This window comes from Tubulanus polymorphus, chromosome 5, assembly GCF_964204645.1.
Source record: "Tubulanus polymorphus chromosome 5, tnTubPoly1.2, whole genome shotgun sequence".
Classification (NCBI taxonomy): Eukaryota; Metazoa; Nemertea; class Palaeonemertea; order Tubulaniformes; family Tubulanidae; genus Tubulanus; species Tubulanus polymorphus.
The window spans coordinates 1346023-1365304 of NC_134029.1; the positions used below are offsets into that span (position 1 = coordinate 1346023).

Genomic DNA, 19282 nt, shown 5'->3' on the forward strand with positions numbered 1-19282 from the left:
GATATACGAAAGCATAAGCCTTATTCTATCCGACCCAGACCCCACGTGTCTAAAATGCGTATCCAAAAAATTATACCACTGACATCATGAGTATTGTGCACGCATGCGCTTGGTGCAGTGACGCTTTACTAAAGCTGAAAATGAATTCATTACAAGGAAAATGATTCAATATGTTATGAGGCAAAATGCTTCGTAAAACTCTAGTGAAAAATAAAATTCATGTTTAGTTTTAATGCAATATGAAGTAATTGGTTTTGATTGTTATGAACAAACCTGTGATTCGTCATCTTCGTTCTTCAGATGATCAGCTACAAAGCGAACACCATCAACTGCCCTCTGTACCGAGCTAGAATACGGTCTCTGTCGCAGTCCCGGGTTCTCGGGATCGTGACCCAGTAGATCTTCACTGCTTCTCATTCTAAACGCGCTGTGCGAGTCGTAGTTTATTCCACCCGATGCTGATTTACTGTTATCGCCGTACGACTCACGAATCTCTACCCCGTTACAGGTGCGAACCATGACCTTCGGTGACTTGTCCTTCTCTGTATTCGGGCGTCGCATGAGCAGTAACCGGGGTAGAATGTTCAGAAACACTTTGCGCACCCAGGGTGACATCGTGTGCGTCGACGGCGATCTAAAGTGTACGTTTAGCACGACGACAGTCACGATAATAGACAACGTGACCAATATCATCGTGAACAGTAGATACTTCCCTATCAACGGTACGACTAGTGACGTCGGCGGAATGATTTCAGCCAACAACAGGAAGAACACAGTCAGTGAAAGCAGAATGGAAATACACAAAGTAATCTTCTCGCCACTGTCAGACGGAAGATAAAATACGAGTACCGTCAAAAACGAGATGGCCACGCAGGGTATGATCAGGTTAACCGTGTAGAATAAGGTCATTCTTCTCATTGTGATGTTGAATGTAATGTCCGGATAGGGTTCTTTACAGCACGGGTAATACTTTTCATTACGTTTCGCCGGAGCGTCGAGAACGTCCCACTCGACGCTACGATAAAACTCTTCCATATCGATTCCATCGCTGATCACTACATTTCCCTTCTGGTCGTCTCGACCGATCTGTTTTTTATGCTTCAAATCGACCTGAAATCCGTCGTACGTCCACGAACCAAACTTCATGGCGCATTTCTGTTCGTCGAAAGGGAAAAACTCGACGTTTATCGTGCACGAACTCTTATAAATAGCCGGAGGTACCCATTCTACCGTTCCGTCCATGTTTAACGTAGCTTTAGTCATCAACGTCACTTCGTAGTTTCCATCAGCGCTGAAAATATGACGAACATCGGTCCGGTTTGAGACGGTGGCCGGGAACAGCAGGTCACGTGTTGATGTGTCTGATTAGACAAATATAACACATGCAAGATGGTAGAGATTATTGAGGGGGGAACTTTTAAACGACATTTAGTGATGTATCGTGTAGGGTTTAAATATCGCCGTGTCATAGTTATGATTGTATTATCAAAATGAAGCAACATGGTTCTGTGCTTTAAGGGGGTAGGGTAGGGTCGGGAGAGGGTTGGATTTCATTTATTTAGGCATCAATTTTTTCTCTTAATATACATTTCATCTAGACATATTTATGGCTCGCAGTTTAAGCGATCATGAATTGAGGTAATGTTTACCATCACACATGAAATCTTTTGGCAAAAATCATCATCAAAATTTGGTAATTGATGCTCAGTAAGCCGAGATAGGTAAACATAGTATTTGAATTCTTGATAACTAGTGCGTTGTATTGTTATTTTGTTATAGAGCGGTATGAAATTAGTAGTAGTTAGATAGATATTAGTAAAACAAACCACACGAGGTAGTTAAGATTGATTAAGGTGCATTTACATTCAGAGATTAGACAGATATGGGGGGGGGGGGTGGGATGAGTGTTGCATGCTTATGAAAGGTCATACTGGAACCGCCGAGAACTAGAATATAATCTCAATTGTATCTACTAAGATATTTGCCTGAAATTTGCCTGATGGAATTTGTTTGATAATCGGAATATCTTTGATATATGCTCTTAATTTTGAAGTTTTTTGATTTATTCGTTTCATCTAGGATTTTGAAGGTTTTGGTAAGTGGGCCTAGGTAAAGGTAGGTCACAAACATTGTAGTGATAGAGAAAGTGATGTCCATAAATGGGATATTCACACAAGGAGAGACGTCGGATGAAGGATGCGATCAGTGGAATTAGACACCATGCAGTAGCGTCCTCTATCGGGCAGTAAAACGGAAATTACGTATGTCTACTTCCACTCTGCTTTCACAGTTATAGCGATCTCGAGAGAGAAAGGGTTAACACTGAAATTGAGAATTCGCGGTTAGCGACAGCAGTGCGCCTATTGAATATAGTGTGTTACTAAATAGAAAGATTATAACATTAGGCAATATATGATATTTCAAACAGTTTGAAAGTGAGTTAAAATAGATACGGATAAATAATTCGAAAAATTTGTGGTAAGCGGCGTATTAACATTCAAATGGGTTTTCTGCTCAGGAGGTTATCATGATGAAATATACAGGACTCAGTTCCACGGTTCGTGGTTGAATTTGACTCTTGTTTGAGTTTAATTAGTTTATTTCCGATCTCTTGACCCTAGAATTATAACTCATAACTACTGTGGAAATGAATCCTGGATAGTAAAATTCAAATACATAAATTCTTATGCGAGATTAGTTTTTGAAAATCTATTCTGATCGAAGCGATTTCGGTGAAGAAAGTTCTTTTGAAATTAAAAGAAAAGTTATTAACTGTACTCTCTATACACAGGTAGATAGATAAATGAAAGACCTAAGAGCGAAATGAATGCGATATGGCTGATGCGAAGCTTTAAGTTTCAAAAAGCACAAATCTTCGTCTGGAAATTCGAGTTATAATCTTTAATGTAGAATTAGATCTCGAAACTTTCTAAGTTTAAATTCATGCTTTTCGAACTACGTCAGTTACGAGTTAGTACTGTGATAATGATAATGGTAATGATCCTGAAAAGTAAGAATTTTTTAATACGTTTTAGGTATCAGCGATGTACGTACTTATTATACAATACAATATCAGGTAACCAGATCTCCTCCGACGGAACGTAAAGACGTCTGACATTTCCGTATTCTTTCGGGTTCCATCTCAATTTATAATCCTTCCAAATCTGAAACGAGAGATAAACATTTCATTTCAGACACAGTTTTCCATATTTCATGACGTAGGTTACGATGATTAATCTGAACTTTTTCGCCCTTTCTGTCCATAGGGAATAAATATCATTAGTTTTTGACGTATGAAAACAAACGTTTTATGCCCTGATAATAGTTTATCGCAATAAGAAACACTTTGAAGAAGACTTTCACTACAAACAAAGATACTTCTCAAGAATATCTTACATTAACTTTTGACGACCACGAGCTACTAGAATAATTATATGAATGTAAAACAAAGATTTTATGCCCTGAGTATAGTTTATCGCAATAGGAAATACCCAAGACTTTCAGTATACAGATAACTCTTTATTACTAACTTCAGATTGCGATGAACAAAAATAAGAATCGTACTATATCTGGGGTGGTGGGTAGAATTCATTGCGAATGGCTGCCAGCAGGGCTTACGTAGTACAATATGTTGTAGCCGCATTAGTAGAGAATCGAGCTTGTAAAAAACCTTAATTATACACGATTTCTGCTGCGGTTAAGCTTATTATCTGGATGACGAGTATCGTGGTTGACCACGCAATTTAGATATATTGGTCGATATGGACTGGTTTCGCGTGTCTGTGATGGGAACTTAACCAGCCGCAGTAGTCGCACTGCCAGACGCTTAAGTGCATGTCGCAAGAAAATGACACTAATTTACCGCGGAAGCCCCGGCCAGATTCCTACTGAGATCATAATTGACCAGACTCTGGTCAACATCGCGTCAACAAGCGTCGGCCTTGGTTTTTTATTGCCGGTCAAGTGCTGATTCTTAACTCCGGAATTAGTTTTGAATGCGCTGTTGAGCTGTTGTCCAGTGGTGTGCCGGGCTATACGTGCGATCAGACACGATTATCAAGTCTTAGCCTCGACTTAGACTAATAGGATATATTCAGGCAATAAATGCCTGTAGTAACGAGGACTCAGTTCCACAGTGAGTTCAGATTTGACTGATGCGACGTTTTCTTTCCGAAATATTAAGAACTAACAAAATTTGTATTTGAAATAAAAGCACGGACCGGTTCCACGGTCGTGGTTTAGATTTAAGACCAGTACAAGGCCATTTTAGTTCGATAGTTAATCTCACAACTTCGCAAACAAATCTTAAGATTCCAGACCACTTTTGGACTCGAGTAACGACTGTGCATAATTAGTGATGTTACTACACAAAACCCTTTCACTGTCTGCAGCGATGAACTGGTATTTTACCATCTGTGACGGAATTACTGGTGAATGCGATACATAGTCGGGGGGATTACTGGTATAATAGTAGTCAGGCTCATTAGATAGAGGACAAATACACAGATATCAGAGACTCGAATCCCGAGTACAAAGATCAGTGACATGTAACAGGATAATTATCTACGGGTTAAACATCGACCTCAACTGATGATGATGATGATTCGATGAAGTCGCAGCTTAAAGGAAACCGAGTCAGAGAAACTCTTACTCTGTGAAAACGATACTCCGAACCAATATCATATTTTTGCAATCCTCCGAAACTGACGTGCGCGGTCACTTTTATTCTTCTCAACATACAATGTTATGATTTCATTGTTGATATTTCCATAAAAATTGAAATGTTTGTATCCACGGATTTCAGCGAATAACGTTCAGATTTTGTTTAGAAAATCTATAGCAATAAACATAGAAAATAACGTATTTTATCACGTAATACACATTTGTTAGCGTCGATTGTGTTTCGAGTTGGTTTTCGATTTTTCTTTGTAGAAAATCTAGAGAAATTTGATGTAATAAACTAAAATCGATGGCTGTGTATTGGTATTCGATGTATGGATGGGTTAACGTTGTCAATTGAACCGGTTACTAATCAATTCGTCAATGGTCCAAATAGCGAGAATTCGTTAAGGCTTTTATCGACCCAATGAAATTAATCTTCTTTTGTCGATATTTTGCCTGCGAGAAAATGCAATTTATTCTGAACGCTGAAAATTCCACGCGTTCGTCAGATCGCGCTCAGATGCGTGCGACTTAGTTAGCTATATCTGATTCTGCGATTTACAAAATAAATTTAGCTCGTTCTAAGATCGAAGAGACTCTTTTTCCTCACGCGCTCCCCGAATTTTTAAATTCGATTTCGTCATATTTTTTTCTCATGCATAAGAAAAAATATGAGTAATGTGAATTTTTCATGCACGTAAATCATAACACACGTAACGAGACAAACAATAAATTTAGAATGCAGCTTGGACTCAGTCCTGGTTTTAGTGGTTGTATCCACTGTGCTCTACAGTCATATGAGTTAACCTAACCTAATTAAGGTTCTCAGTGAAAATGTAGTCATCTTCCTTTTGATGAAATTACCTCGAAGCAAAATGTGAATAGAAATTATGCGGTTCTATCCGCGATTAGGCCTATCACAAGTGGAAGAGGGATTTCTGTCGAAGGTTCAAATTCGGGGCGAATGATATTTCTGAAATAAACACCAGACAAACATCGCGTAATTAACCGTTTTATATTTCAGAGTCTCAGTATTTTCTGATATGTCCTTTAAATGAACTGATCTACCAGTGTTGTATCTGCCGTATCCGTCTATCCTTTCAATGTTCATTATAGGTGGGATTTCTTCTCATAACAACTCTCCAGTAAACTATGAGTAAAGCTTCTCCTGCGACACTGTTTGTCTCTTTGTAAATTGCTTAATAGGACTGAAGTCTTTCTTTCACAAAGACGACGAAGAAACCTTTGATGTTTTCTCTGGTCTTTGATGTTGAAAACTTGAACAACAGCAAACAGTTAAAACTGTACTTTTACTGACTCTATTCTGATATTTGAAAATAGGTTTGTAATTTACATTCAATAAGGTGAATCACGAACCGATGTTTTCTCGTCTTTGATGTTGTAAATCTTGCAGTTCCGTAGTCTGTAGTTTGTGTAATTCCGGCCTTATTTCAACTCAATTACCAGAAATCTTCCCGGTTTTTTCGACTATAAAGCCGGGTGTAGGTCGGCCTTGCGACGCGATGCGATCGTCGCGTGGCGTCGCAAGTGGGGACATAAGTCGGTTGCACGCGATTATCGGCGACTGTGTGCGACTAGTTGCGATCGTCGCAGTGAATCGCGTCGCAATGAGTCGCAAGCCGTCGCAAGGCCGACCTACGCCCGCCTTTAGATTCAGAAATTGAGCAATTGAGAATAGGATTTTGACGTACACATTCAGAGGAAAACTGTGAAGCAAAGCTTGTGAGAAATGTAGTGTTTCGACGCAGGTTGGGGGAATAAATGAAAGCGGTTCTCTCTCTGTGTTTTTTTTTTTCGTGACTCGTGATTCGGTTGAGTCACTGTGGACTGTGTAGGACTATGCGACGCAACGTCTAAAGACGCTTTCGCCTGGGAAATCAAATAAAGCCCTGATATAAAAGATGATGTTTGTTCTGTAGAAACCGAAGTGTTTGTCGAACGCAGTCGTTGATTGCGATCTACGATGATTGCCGATTGATTTCGTCTCGTTAAAGAAATATACAGTTATTTTCGCCCAATCTCTGAACGACGGTAAAACCTAGAGAAAATACCCAGATTCACCAGATTCACCAGATTCACCTAGACATCGATGGTTGATATACGGGAAACTTCTGAACGATACAGAAAATGTCGGCACAACACGATGATGACCATTGATGAAACACTCGCATTGTGATGATATGAAATCCTATACTAACAATGAAAAATAAAGTACAAAAGTTCCCTTAAGTCTACTCAACGTTTCGACTTTATCTTGATAGTCATCCACAGTACGACGATTGAAGACGACTGTTAGGATACAGTCCAAACGTCAAATACACTCTAGTCCAAGATAAGATTGTCTTTTTCTTTTGAAGGACTTTATGAAATCGACGATACTTACTTGTGGAAGCCAAACATTTGTCGTCATAATCTGGTTTTTCTCATCCTGAAAAATACGAATGAAAACGAAATTGTTGATAACATCTAAAATGGAAATAGAAAAATTCGGGATAATTCCGTGTTTTCTCATTTGGAGATTCATGGAAATTAAGAAGTGTTTGGATCACGGATCACTAGTCGACCCTGATCTACTAGTTCTCGAATTCACGCTCATTCGCCTTCATCAATTAATCAATTGCGGGATTCGATCGTACAGAGAAACCGCGTGAAGCTGATGAATATCAACCGCGATCCAATCGTCCATAAACTACTGGGTCCAGCGTCACGTACGATCACAAACTAAAACCCGACTGTACACACACCAGGCTTACTCATCGAGTACAGACGATTTGAATATATCGGTGAAACACTCTCCGACTGAATACTTTCCTTGAGCTTATATAGTTTATTCGATGTTTCAAAGCAATCTTACAGTTATCTTCGGGAATTCATTATTCCTGACAGTATTGTTGGAAATGACTTATAGGATACAGTGGAAACGTTGAATGAACAGCTACATGGCTAAAGGAAACATTTCTGAGACTATTCTTCACGTTATTTAAGCGAGATTTTATATTACTGAATACAAAATCATATTATCTTTGAATATCTTCTCTAAAGGATTTGTTTAATAAATATTTATATTCCCTCGTCATTAGATGCGGTAGAACTGGAATATTCAGATGTGTATTGAATGCAGTCTATGTAAAGCTGTTTGATTGTGAGAATCTCTGATAACGAGGCCGTCGATTCGGATTCTGCCCGAAATGGCTTTGATTGAATTGAATTAATTATTAATTTACATGTAACCCCGGCGGCATCGGGGGCGACGTCATCAGCAGAGGCGAAAGAGAAATATTGAATAAATACAAGCAATTTGCCGCTGGGATTGCTTTAATGAACGTCTCTACAATCTGAATGTATTCATACTCTACAATTCCTTCAAAATAAGAACCCAATTAATTGATTTAGAAATGATGTATTTGCAAGACTCTTCTGAATTGTAGAATGTGAATTCTACGGTCACTTGGTTTTAAAAAGACTTTGTCACAAATCAGCCGAATTGAGCTTCACTCGATACATCACGGTGACGTCACGCTATAATGATTGACTATCAGTTGTAAAGGTGGAATAACTGCGCAGACCTATGGCCGAACGGGTCAGCCGATTGGCTTCGGGATCGCTGGTCAGAGATCGAGCCTCGCGGGCCACCGCAACACATACACATGTAAATAATATCATAGGTTTCTGTACATTAGGTTAGCTAAGGCTAATTAGTTTTTTTAATACAATTTCTAATTCATCATAATTCATTTTTCAAATAGAGTCGTAGCTAAGTCGTGGTTGAAAGTAATATCTTATATTTTGGATAAGTTAAAGTTAGAATATAATTCTAAAAACATTTTCAATACCAAAATCTAGGTCTTAGTAGTTAGACATAAGCCTATTGATAATCTTTGTGGTGACCTCGTTATAGTCTGGGTAAAATTCCTCGTATTTGGAAAGCGAAAAAAAACTTCTTCTCGATGAACAATTTGTATCGGCAGCAGCTCGAATGAAGATATCTGATGATTGAATATAGCATCATCCAGTCGTCCATATAGAATGTTCAGATTCGCCGTTGAATAATTCATGTTTGTCACATTCAGATCAACCACCACCACAACCCAACCACCAGTACCATACGCGGCGGCGGAATGCTGCTGCTGCTGCTGCTGCTGTGTGCAGCTTCTCGAAAAAACTGCAACTATTTGTCAATAAAATCCTGCGGCTCGACGATCTACGGCACCGGCCAATCCGCAGAATACGGTGTGCTGAGATTCATTATTGGACGATAGAATTTGGGGTTCGATTTGTCACTTATATTCGTAGGATTAGTTAAAACTCCTTAATCAACTCAATTTCCGTATAGTCAACTGAGTTTTAGTTAAATCGAAGAAGGCTTTAAACGTATTTTACGGTTTTACTCTTAAATCGATTAATCTTCGATTATTCAGCTTTTTTTAAATCGATTCAAGATTTAAGGTTTTAGTGGAGATAGATCCCCGGGGTCAGATCATTACGGTTAGACTTCGTTCGTGAAACTATGAACCTTCGGTCGGGAGTTTGATCCGATGAAGTCATTTCAAATAATCAAATGTCAATGATATCAAATGAAAAACGACTCGATCAAGTTTCGGCATGGTATCAATGTTCAGTCAGTGTAGTCGTAGTGTCAGGCTTATGGCGATATTAATGCGGAATTATTTAGACGGATTACGACAAATAAACTGCATTAAGTTGAAGGCTTATCGGCGGCTAATCTGACGGATTTCGTTTCGATTGTTCGCAGTAAGCTGTGTCGATATCGACAGCTAGAAGCGATCAAGTGCTGTTCACAGCGCGAAATTGAAAAGGGAAATGACTAAACATCGAAACGTAAAGCGTTTCCTGAATACTAACTGGATGTCTGTGTATTTAGCGTTCAATCACTCGTGATGACATATTTCTACTGGAAATCATCCACGTATAATGACGAATATCTGATTTACATCTAAACCGAAACAGCTGTGCGGGTACTTGTCGTGATCGTCATCCTCAAATTCTGGGACAAGTTGCACAATCACGGGTTAGATTTGAGGCCAGTCTAAGACAAACTAAGTTCTCTAGTCGATCTAATAAAGTTAAGACTATTCCTAGGACTTGAGGCCATTTTGGTCTTGAGCCAGTTTGACCAATATCAGAGGCAAAGCAATGTGATTTCATACGACGCCATCTAGTGTTAAGACCGACTTGCGTCTCAGCGCCACCTATTCATTCCAGTTCTACATGATAGTAATTTATGCCGTGAATTCAGAATTCTATACATAATATTTTTGCGAACGGGACATGTTGAGATTAAATAGTTTTTTTTTCTGTGGTGTGACTAGGGGCTGGTGACGTCATATTTCTATTCTCGCTGTTTTGCCGATGAATAGAAAACACAGGGTCTTATTACCGGCGGTGCGAGGCGGCTTAAACATCTTCTATTCATTCGCGCAGTCGAGGTTTCTTTTCTCCGTTTCGTATGACTAAGAAAATATTTATGCCATAACAAACTGAATACCGACAGAAATATCAGTTTCAGCAATATTAGACTAATACACAGTTAATATATGAAATATGAGAAATTAAAATTCAGTTCATCTAAGAACTAGCAGCTAAAGAGATATATGACGACTGTTGTGGACACTGGTGAGTTTGTCAAATAAACTATATATAATATAATCTGAAACGAACGATTGGATTGTTAAAAAATATGAAGAATGTCTCGGCTGAGAATTGTATCGATGGCCGGTTGTGACTGATTGACGCGGTAACTGTGGCTCGGTCCGGGAACGTGCAGCACCGTACGAGTGAGTTAGTAAACTGATGATGAAATCAGTATGTCGGCAATTTTCTGCGGATGAAGATCACGACGCTTGGATCTGATTGATGGACTGTGGACATGACTTCATTAGCGAATCTCTTTCTCTGCTACTGTAGAATCTGTGCGCGCAGCGCTACTTCTTCAACACTTTCTACCGAGGATAATAAACCCTACACAAGTCACGTGTAGTATTGATAGTCATTTCCGTATTGTTTCACGAGTTTATATACGTCTAGAAACGGGTGACATTTTGGAAAAATAACAGGAAACAGTAACTATTTGTGTGACATCAATTTGGCAATGGTTTAAACGGTTCCTTGCATCACGAATTTCAAAATGCTCCATTTGACTGATCCTGTTTATAGATTGGTTTTATTTTGTAGGCTTCTAGGCTTTTAAGATAATAAGTTGCCTTCCGATAAATTGTCCAGTATCTTATTTCGCAATGAAGAATAATTTGTATTTCCTTATCGTAAACTATTTCGCAAATGAAATTCAAGATGTAAGAACAAAGTAAGGCTAGAAACGAGTGAATAGCTCAATGATGAGTTTCTGTTTGTTCTCTAGCGACTCCGCCGCCGCCGCCGCCGCCGTTAGAATTACCTGAGATATAATAAATTGTCTGAACCTTCTGACACGGTTCGTTCATGTTCTATTAGGATTATAGCCGTAATAACAGATGATTGGTGGTGTATACGTCAAATCACACTGGATACAGATCACAGAAATCATTGACTTACTGACAGTCGTGTAGTCAATGAATCAAACAACATGCAACTCGGCTTGGACCACTTTACTTCAATTACTCCTTATTTTCTTATTTCTTGAAACATTTTGTTAGAAACAAGTAAATTATATTTCTGTGAAATGGTGCTTTCAAGGTTCTTGGATGTAAATCAAAGTTTAGACTTAATCTTATTTTGCCATTTTTCCAAGAATTCTAAGTCAAACATCACGCGTTAGGGTCGTTGTTTTTCGATTTCGGGGTCAGTTGATCGGTCATTCCGAAATGGTCTTGATTCGTAACACTCGATCTTTAAGTTATTAGATTGGCCGTAGAGAACTAAGGTCTTAAATCTAGGTGCGAAACAACTGCGTGTAATTGGTTTCTGGTGTTTCACTGTTTCTAAAAAAAGAAATCATGATATTTCTGAGGAGCATGACCTCCTTTCTGCCAGAACTATAATTTCCAATTCCCCCATATTCAGTGTCTTAAAAGGAACTGACTAGGGAATATGGAACAGCATCAGCCTGCGGGTTCGATCGAGACTTACGAGCGAATAAAAATCACTGTTTCAAAAGACTCGCCCTAAAGACATCGTGGAACGAAATATTCGTGACTAAATAAGCTTGATTAATCACAAACCGTTTGAGTTTCACGATCAGAGACCAGGCGTTTACTTCACTGCTGCATCTCCAGGCTAAATTAAACAGATTCTAAACGATAAGAATTAAATCACAGCTGTATTAGACTAATGACGTCAGAGCGAGCGATAGAATTAGATATTACAGATTTTTACAAATTGTTTGATTAATTTACAAATGATGGGAACAATAATCTTAAATCACAGTGAGTGAATTTGAAAGGTAGGTACGAGCCATGACGAATAGATGATAAAATCAAAATACACTGGATAAAAATCTAATGGAAAACAAAATTTATTCCTAAGTTTCTGACTCTCTGTGGAGACCATCGTCAGATGTGGTTCATTGATGTTGTTCTATTTTACTGATAAAACTGATTTTTGTTTTCTGTGAGCTGTCTTTGCTCAGATGGGTTAATAACTGCCGTGTTAATTGTACCGGTCTATAATGGAGGACGCGTTGATGAGAATGCGAGAGGTGGAACTGCCGTAGAGTAGATGTACTTGAGGCTGGCACTGCGCCGTCTTCACTCCACACTTCACTAACATTTCATTACGGCTATTGTTGATGATTGAATCTTTCCGATGACGATTCATCGATTTGCTCCAATTAGCGTCGACTCATAGACCCGGATACAACAGGGCTGACGGCGACTTCCGGGTCGGTGTAAGATATCCCGATCTGTTTCCGGTTACAACAGGACGTTGGTCAGTGGTCCGAGATTAATTCGCAAATTGCTGCCGCATGATTTCATTAAGAAGGATCGTGTTTATCGTACTAACTGACTGAGATCCACTTTGCTGACGATTTAAGAAGATTACTTAAGAAGAACGTTGTCTATTTTTGTTTACTGGATATTTGTAGTTTTTACATTTAGTTTGGACGCAACTGGAACTAAAACATGCAGAAATCAATACTTTGTTTGAACGCTTATTGACGAAAAGAGTCCATCGTACTAACTGACTTCCTTCCTTTTTTACTTCTGTTTCCCTTTTTTCAAGTATTGTTTGGTACCAAAATATGCAAAATCTAATACTTTGTTTGACATTTACAAAAGCCTCTCTCTTCCAGGCCTGCATCCGTTCGTGTTATTGGATAAATAGATGTAAAGAGTCTGCCGTACTAACTGACTCCCACCCTCTTTGCCGTGGATTTAAAAGTTATATAACCTTAAATTGAAATAAAATGTTTGTCTTTTTGGTTACCTAACTAGAAAATATTTGTTAAATTTTTGAGATCAGGATTCGAACCCCGAGTTTATTGTTACATCTGGCGATTGAATAAACCTGTTGTTATTTTCACATCAGTGTATTTCAAAAGATTTGATCACATCAAAAATAATGCGAACACAAAGGGTTCCGATTAGATTATAGAGATTCCGATTGAGCAAAGAAGAGATTTTTTGTCATTTAGTTTGGAAATAGAGTCGAAATATGCAGAATTCAATACTTTGTCTGAAACATATTGAAGAAGAGTGGCGGGGCAGTAACAGTAAGCGGTTCTAGGCTCCTATAAGTCTGATAAGCTTTTGTTGGCTTTCGGGCTCGTTACGGATTCTTTTGTTAACGCGTTTTACCTTCGAACTCGTAATGGAAGCTTAACGGGTCTTAAAGCAACGTGTCGACGGAGCACTTAGCCGACAACATTTCACTAAAACCTTCTGCTTTTAACTAACAGTATTTATGTAAACCCATCACAGTCTTTGAATAGAAGATTCTGCTCGTTACAGAAACAGATCCCATACAAAGCGCCGTTCGATGTGCAGGGATTGTTAGAAGGATCGATGTTTCTATTGGGTCCCTCGTTGTAACTATCTCTAACGCGTTTACCTGATATTTGCCTTTAATTACAGTATTCCAGTATCGTCTGCGATACTTTATCTGATCAGAGCGTCACCGTTATGAGAAAACTTCAACTAAAAAGCTGTCGTCTGATATGATGTAAACATTGATTACAAGATACATAACGGTTTCAATACATAAATGACCGACTAATTCACGTAGAAAAAACTCATAATCACGAAGTTTAAACTAGGATTGACGTTTGGACTCAAAAATGCAACGAGCCATTGTCTAAAAATATCTTTTTCTTCAAACATATATTTTGTTATAGTTTAAGTAAGCCTACATATAGTTTGACATTGACTTTTCATCTTTGGTCTGGAAAACAGGAGAAGGAATCAAGCAGTTAAGTTTTTCCCTAAAATGGATAGGTGGGGTTTCGTCATTTCAAAGATTAATGGTCAAATATTCGGACTTTTCTAAAAAAAACATATTGGCTCAAGATTGAAACTCACAACTGTGGAACTGGATCCTAAGCCCTGCTTATATAGTTTTACACCTTGTGTCTTGCCGCTGTTTTGATCATTGCTGGTCTGAATTGACCACGGGGAATCGAGTTATTTCATCTCGTAAAACCCGCGGTGGACGTACATTTTGCAGTAAGGTTGACTCGCTACACGGGAAGAGATGCTGACGGCGGGGCGTGTAAAGATTATAACTGACGCATGGTGTTCTCCAGGGAGGATCTGGTAGGCAATGATTTAACTGCAGCGAACCCCGTCGAGACGTGATGCGTGCCACCGATACTATTAATGAAAACTGTATACGGGCTGCCCGCCGCCGCCCGCCGCCGCCTGCCATCGTTTAATAATAACAGTGATGATGGCTATAACTGTTACTGGCAGTTCTATGATGGATATTGTTTTCGGCTGAACAAGAGGTTTAGTACATTTTGTAGATTTTACCGGCCAAAACAAGTTCTGCAACATTCACGATTTCAGTATGAAAAGTGTTTTTCGCCTATTTAAAACTCTGGAAAACGGTCTCCTTTTTCTCTTTTTTATCCATTTTAATTTTTCTTTCTTTTTTTGAGGGGGGAGGCTTACCAGAATCAAGCCTCTGCATAGGTATTTGCATTGCTTTTCAATAAAGATAGTTGGCAGTTCCACTTTCTCAACGAACAAACTACCTCCCTGTAGACCCGTTTCACCCCTGCTAAATACTTCAAATATTTACGAAACCCACCCCTGATTGTAAACCTGAAACTCTAAATTTACATACGATGATTTCAAGTATGTTCAATGATTAATTTTCATTTCAGCAGAAATGGTGCTTCAAACGGAATGTAATGTAAATACATTCCATTTTAATTAAAACATTCCACATAAAAGATTCGGCGGTTGTTCACAAACGGGACTTTTATTGCTTATCGCAATTTCCCAAGGCAATCGTATAACCGACATATTTATACAGTAAAACAATGTTAAATGCGGAGTCAAGTAGAAAATGTGCTTTCAAATGTTGTCATATTACAAAACAGCCATCAACGAGAGTTGATGACTTATTGCATATAAAAATATGAATATTTCACTGGAAACTCTCGGTCTTGAAGCAGTGAAATACAGTAGACTTACGAATGACTAGAGACTGCCCAGATTTCGACTTAGTAGAATCACAATCATGAATATCAATAGTTTACATTGTTCCGGGTAAAATGGACCAAACATTTCATCCGAATCAAGTAAAACTCCGGATTGAAAAATCAGAATTAAGCGAGTTCTATTTCTAATTTCTATAATGTAACGCATGTTTGGCTATCATCAACCAAGGTTTCAAAAACTATTCTATGAAGAGATCTTGTCATCTAGATTTAACGTAAAGCTATGGATGACGTGTTTATCTCTGAAGCTACTGTTGACAGAGTCTGGCGTGGATTTTATCCGGTAAATATTTGCGAGGTCTTCGACTGAAGATATAAATCGTGAACTTGTCTGCTTATACCGAGCAACGTCTTTTGCCACTCGATTATGAACGGGCATGGTTTCCGTTTGTTATCTTAGATTATTTGATGATATGAATCTTTGATAGCAAAACGTAGGCACTGCATACATTACAGAGATATTCACAGAAACCATTCGATTCATAGCAAGAAAACTTAAGTCGCCTAGAATATCATTTGAGTACGGAATATAGGATTTATATACGCGGCCATATGATTTTTTTTCGAAATTTTGACTTGATAAACTTGAGATTTCGACTTAATAAACTGGATTTGCTCAGTCAAAATATCAAATTTCGACAAAAAATCATATGGTCCAAATGATTTTCCGTGAAATATACGTATAAGTTTACCCGGTTTGTATCTTGTATCCAGTGACTGAACTGACCGAGATATCGTATCGTAAATCATTTTATCTCGAGGAATAGAATTAGATTCTACTGATTTTGTTTTGTGGATTTTGAAAATATAAATTCCGTTGCCTATTTTCGATGTGTTACATCTTTCGTACTTACTACGTCGATAAGTTGTGATAACTGCATGCTGAGGAAGACAGTTAACGTGTCCGAATTGTTTCCCACGGGTCGAATCAGTTTGTTGTAACCACTTTTCTTTAGAAGATCGTTGTATAATCGTTTAGCGTCTGGGTTGCATAGGCATTCTGTAAAACAAGAGATATCGAGAAACCTTAATTTATAGTTATTGGAACAAACGAAGACCGGCGTTAAGTTTTTGGCAGGTCTGGAGGGTTCGTAAGACACACACATAATAAGTATAATAAAAATTATTTTTCTTTAAATAGTTCATAGATTTTGGATAAGATACATGTGCAGTTCATTTTCAAATCGTGTTGGTGCTAGTCGAGTCTCAACAGTAAACCGCAATGCCGCCTCGAAAACCATGACAACAAGCGTTCATTTTTTTCTCAATGTCGTCAGATTACACAGACAAAAAGAAATCCAAATCGCTTTAGAAATGTTAATAGCGCGAGCGACGCGCGGTGCGTTATTGGCGGGTTATTCTATATCGGTAAACACTGAGTTTTTACAATCTTATCAGCGCGCTATTTTTTAATCAAGATAAACACACATAGTCACGTGGTGGTAATAGCTCGACAACTAATACGACACATTTCTCTCGATTAGAGATTTCAAATTACTGAAACTGAGGCGTCGGTCGCTGCTGCTGCTGCTGCCGCTGCTGATGCTGGAATCTGAGCCGCCTGCTCGGTGAGATAATTAGTTATTTGTTCGACAATTACCAGATCTGAATCCATACACAGCCGATCTTACCGGGGGAATAAATACCACATTCAACACTACTGATAATAATCAATGACGATGAAACTGATGATGATAATGGTAATGATGATCAGGTAGCTTTCATGGATTAGCGCGATCCCGTAATCCCAGCCGAACTAGCGACCTTGACCTCACATATCTACCGGCGATTCGATGGCCTTGATCTTTCAAGAGAATTTCACAAAATTCTAAACTTCGTGCACGAAAACCTCCATATGTTCATCTATGCATTTCGGGGATCTCTCACGTCACGTGTTTGACCGTCAATATGGCGTCAACGCGTGAAAGCTGCACGGACTCTATAGGTCAAAAGCCTGACATGACAGCGCGTCATATTGGACGTGAAGTGCAAGCTGCTAACTGAAGCTGAGGTCGACTGCCATTTGGCGTCCATGACGACACCTGCGAACAAGTACCAATTCGTGCACGTGACATACAGCGCCCCGAGATTAAGGTGAAGGTCATACATTGTGAAAATATAAAATCAAATTCAATGAGAGTAAAACAGTTAGCGGCGTTTTCTCGCGTGATCTCGCGTGGTTTCACAGCGAGCGTTGATAACGATTCATCACCGTTGGGCTTTTAAAAGACATTATAAGCTGTTTAATTGAAAACTGTTCTTATTTCGTAGTGTTTATCTTTGTGTCTCTCGAATATCGATCGCGAATTGCATCTTTTATCGTACGAGCGCGACAAGTGGAGCACATATACATTTTTCATCTTGGGATTCTGGAAAGTTTGCTCTTCTCGCTTCGATTTCCGATAAACAGAGAACGCGCCGTCGAATCAAATATTAGTAGAGCTATACACGGAGTATGAAACACTGCCGCCATATTGACCGTGGCCTGTACGAGAATAACACTGACGAGCTGAATATCAAATGTGACCCGAGGGGCGAACAATATACTCTCACTGATCACTGAGGTATCCGCGCAAAAAAACAGATGGATGATTAAAACAACACATGTTTACAATACCGAATGTGTTAACTATCATTAAATTAGCGAATCTATCTTACTAAACGTTATAACCAGCCTACTCGGCAGGATTCGAACCTGATGGCATCGTGTCTCAGCCACGGCATGAAACACCGTATCAAAAGCGTTGAACTATAATAGAACTTATTTTGAATAACGAGTTTTGGGACGCAGTTGAATATCGTCGATGTTATGTTGTTGTTGTTGTTGAGAATCTAAGAAGATATTTGAGAATGCGGTTTCTAATCGGCTTATTCCCCGCGCACCTGCGAGGAGAACAAGTTCACATAATACTCTCATCGGAGGCTTAGAAAATAGTGAGAAAACCTCCTCGGGACAAAATCCAATTCCATTTTACTGCAGATATCTCGTTTCAAACCTTTTGTTTTTGTTCCTCTGATGATGGGGCTTAGTTAGAGCCTCGAAACTGTCAAGAAAATATACTGTTTTACAGATCTAACTGTGGGTTTTTATTTGTTAACTCTACACTGAGATAGATATCAGTTAATTGCAGTCTCATAGTGTCCATGTTGTGGCGATAATATCAATTAAAAATTCCATTTTCGGACTGAAAAAAAATATTAAGTCCGATTAAATGTTTCCTCCATGTATTGTTTATTCGAAGTTATTCGACTATGTTCTGGTAGTCAGTCGACTTCAATAGACTACTGAATCCCGAGCTTCACTATTCCTGACGATGACTATGTATTATACCTAAATGACCTCACAAATATTCGATGAAATCGGATTTTTGTGGATAAATAAGTCCATTTTACCGCTGATGGAGTTTGTTGGATTAAGGCTTTTAGGCTTGAGATATTTGTCACACTGGTGGACCGCTGTCCCGATCCTAATGGAACTGGTAAATAAATTGGTATGCATTGGTTGTCCATACAGTTGTCAGGCGCATACATCAGAAAATCGGCGACCTAAAGTGTGTTTATGGTTTCTATTCGGTGAAAAGATGCGATTCACAATCTTTCGTCGACTCGTAATTTGATACAGATGATTGAGCAGCAGTGTGTTCCTCGATCACAGCACAGAACACGGATTACACGTCGTGCACGAATAGATGCGGTCATCGGGGGAGCGAGATTTATTTACAAATTATTTCAGGATCTCAAGATGTTTCTCTCCATTTCGTTATACTTAAGACAGGAACTGGGGTCTTCATCTGACTCGCCCCATTAGCTCAGTCGTGACTTGAATCCAAACGCGGCGGTCATAAATCCTAAGACCGGTCTTAACCTGATAGATTGGTTATAGAACTAAGTTGGTTTGAGAATGATGCAACCGTATTCGGGCTATTACCGATAGCAAATAAGGACCGACCCAATTTTGGGTTTGAATGGTATCTATCTATTGAG

The 19282-nt window shown here is 38.9% G+C and overlaps 1 protein-coding gene across 1 annotated transcript in view; it reads right to left on the reverse strand.

Annotated features, from left to right (window-relative positions):
* LOC141906483 (acetylcholine receptor subunit alpha-like) overlaps positions 1–19282 on the reverse strand; it is a 40050-nt gene that overhangs the window by 1684 nt on the left and 19084 nt on the right. The window contains exons 3-6 of the mRNA XM_074795801.1: positions 16153–16298; positions 7067–7111; positions 3055–3164; positions 274–1291 (exon numbers count right to left, since the gene is read on the reverse strand). Coding sequence (XP_074651902.1) covers positions 274–1291; positions 3055–3164; positions 7067–7111; positions 16153–16298 — 1319 coding nt within the window. The remainder of the gene's footprint in view (positions 1–273; positions 1292–3054; positions 3165–7066; positions 7112–16152; positions 16299–19282) is intronic.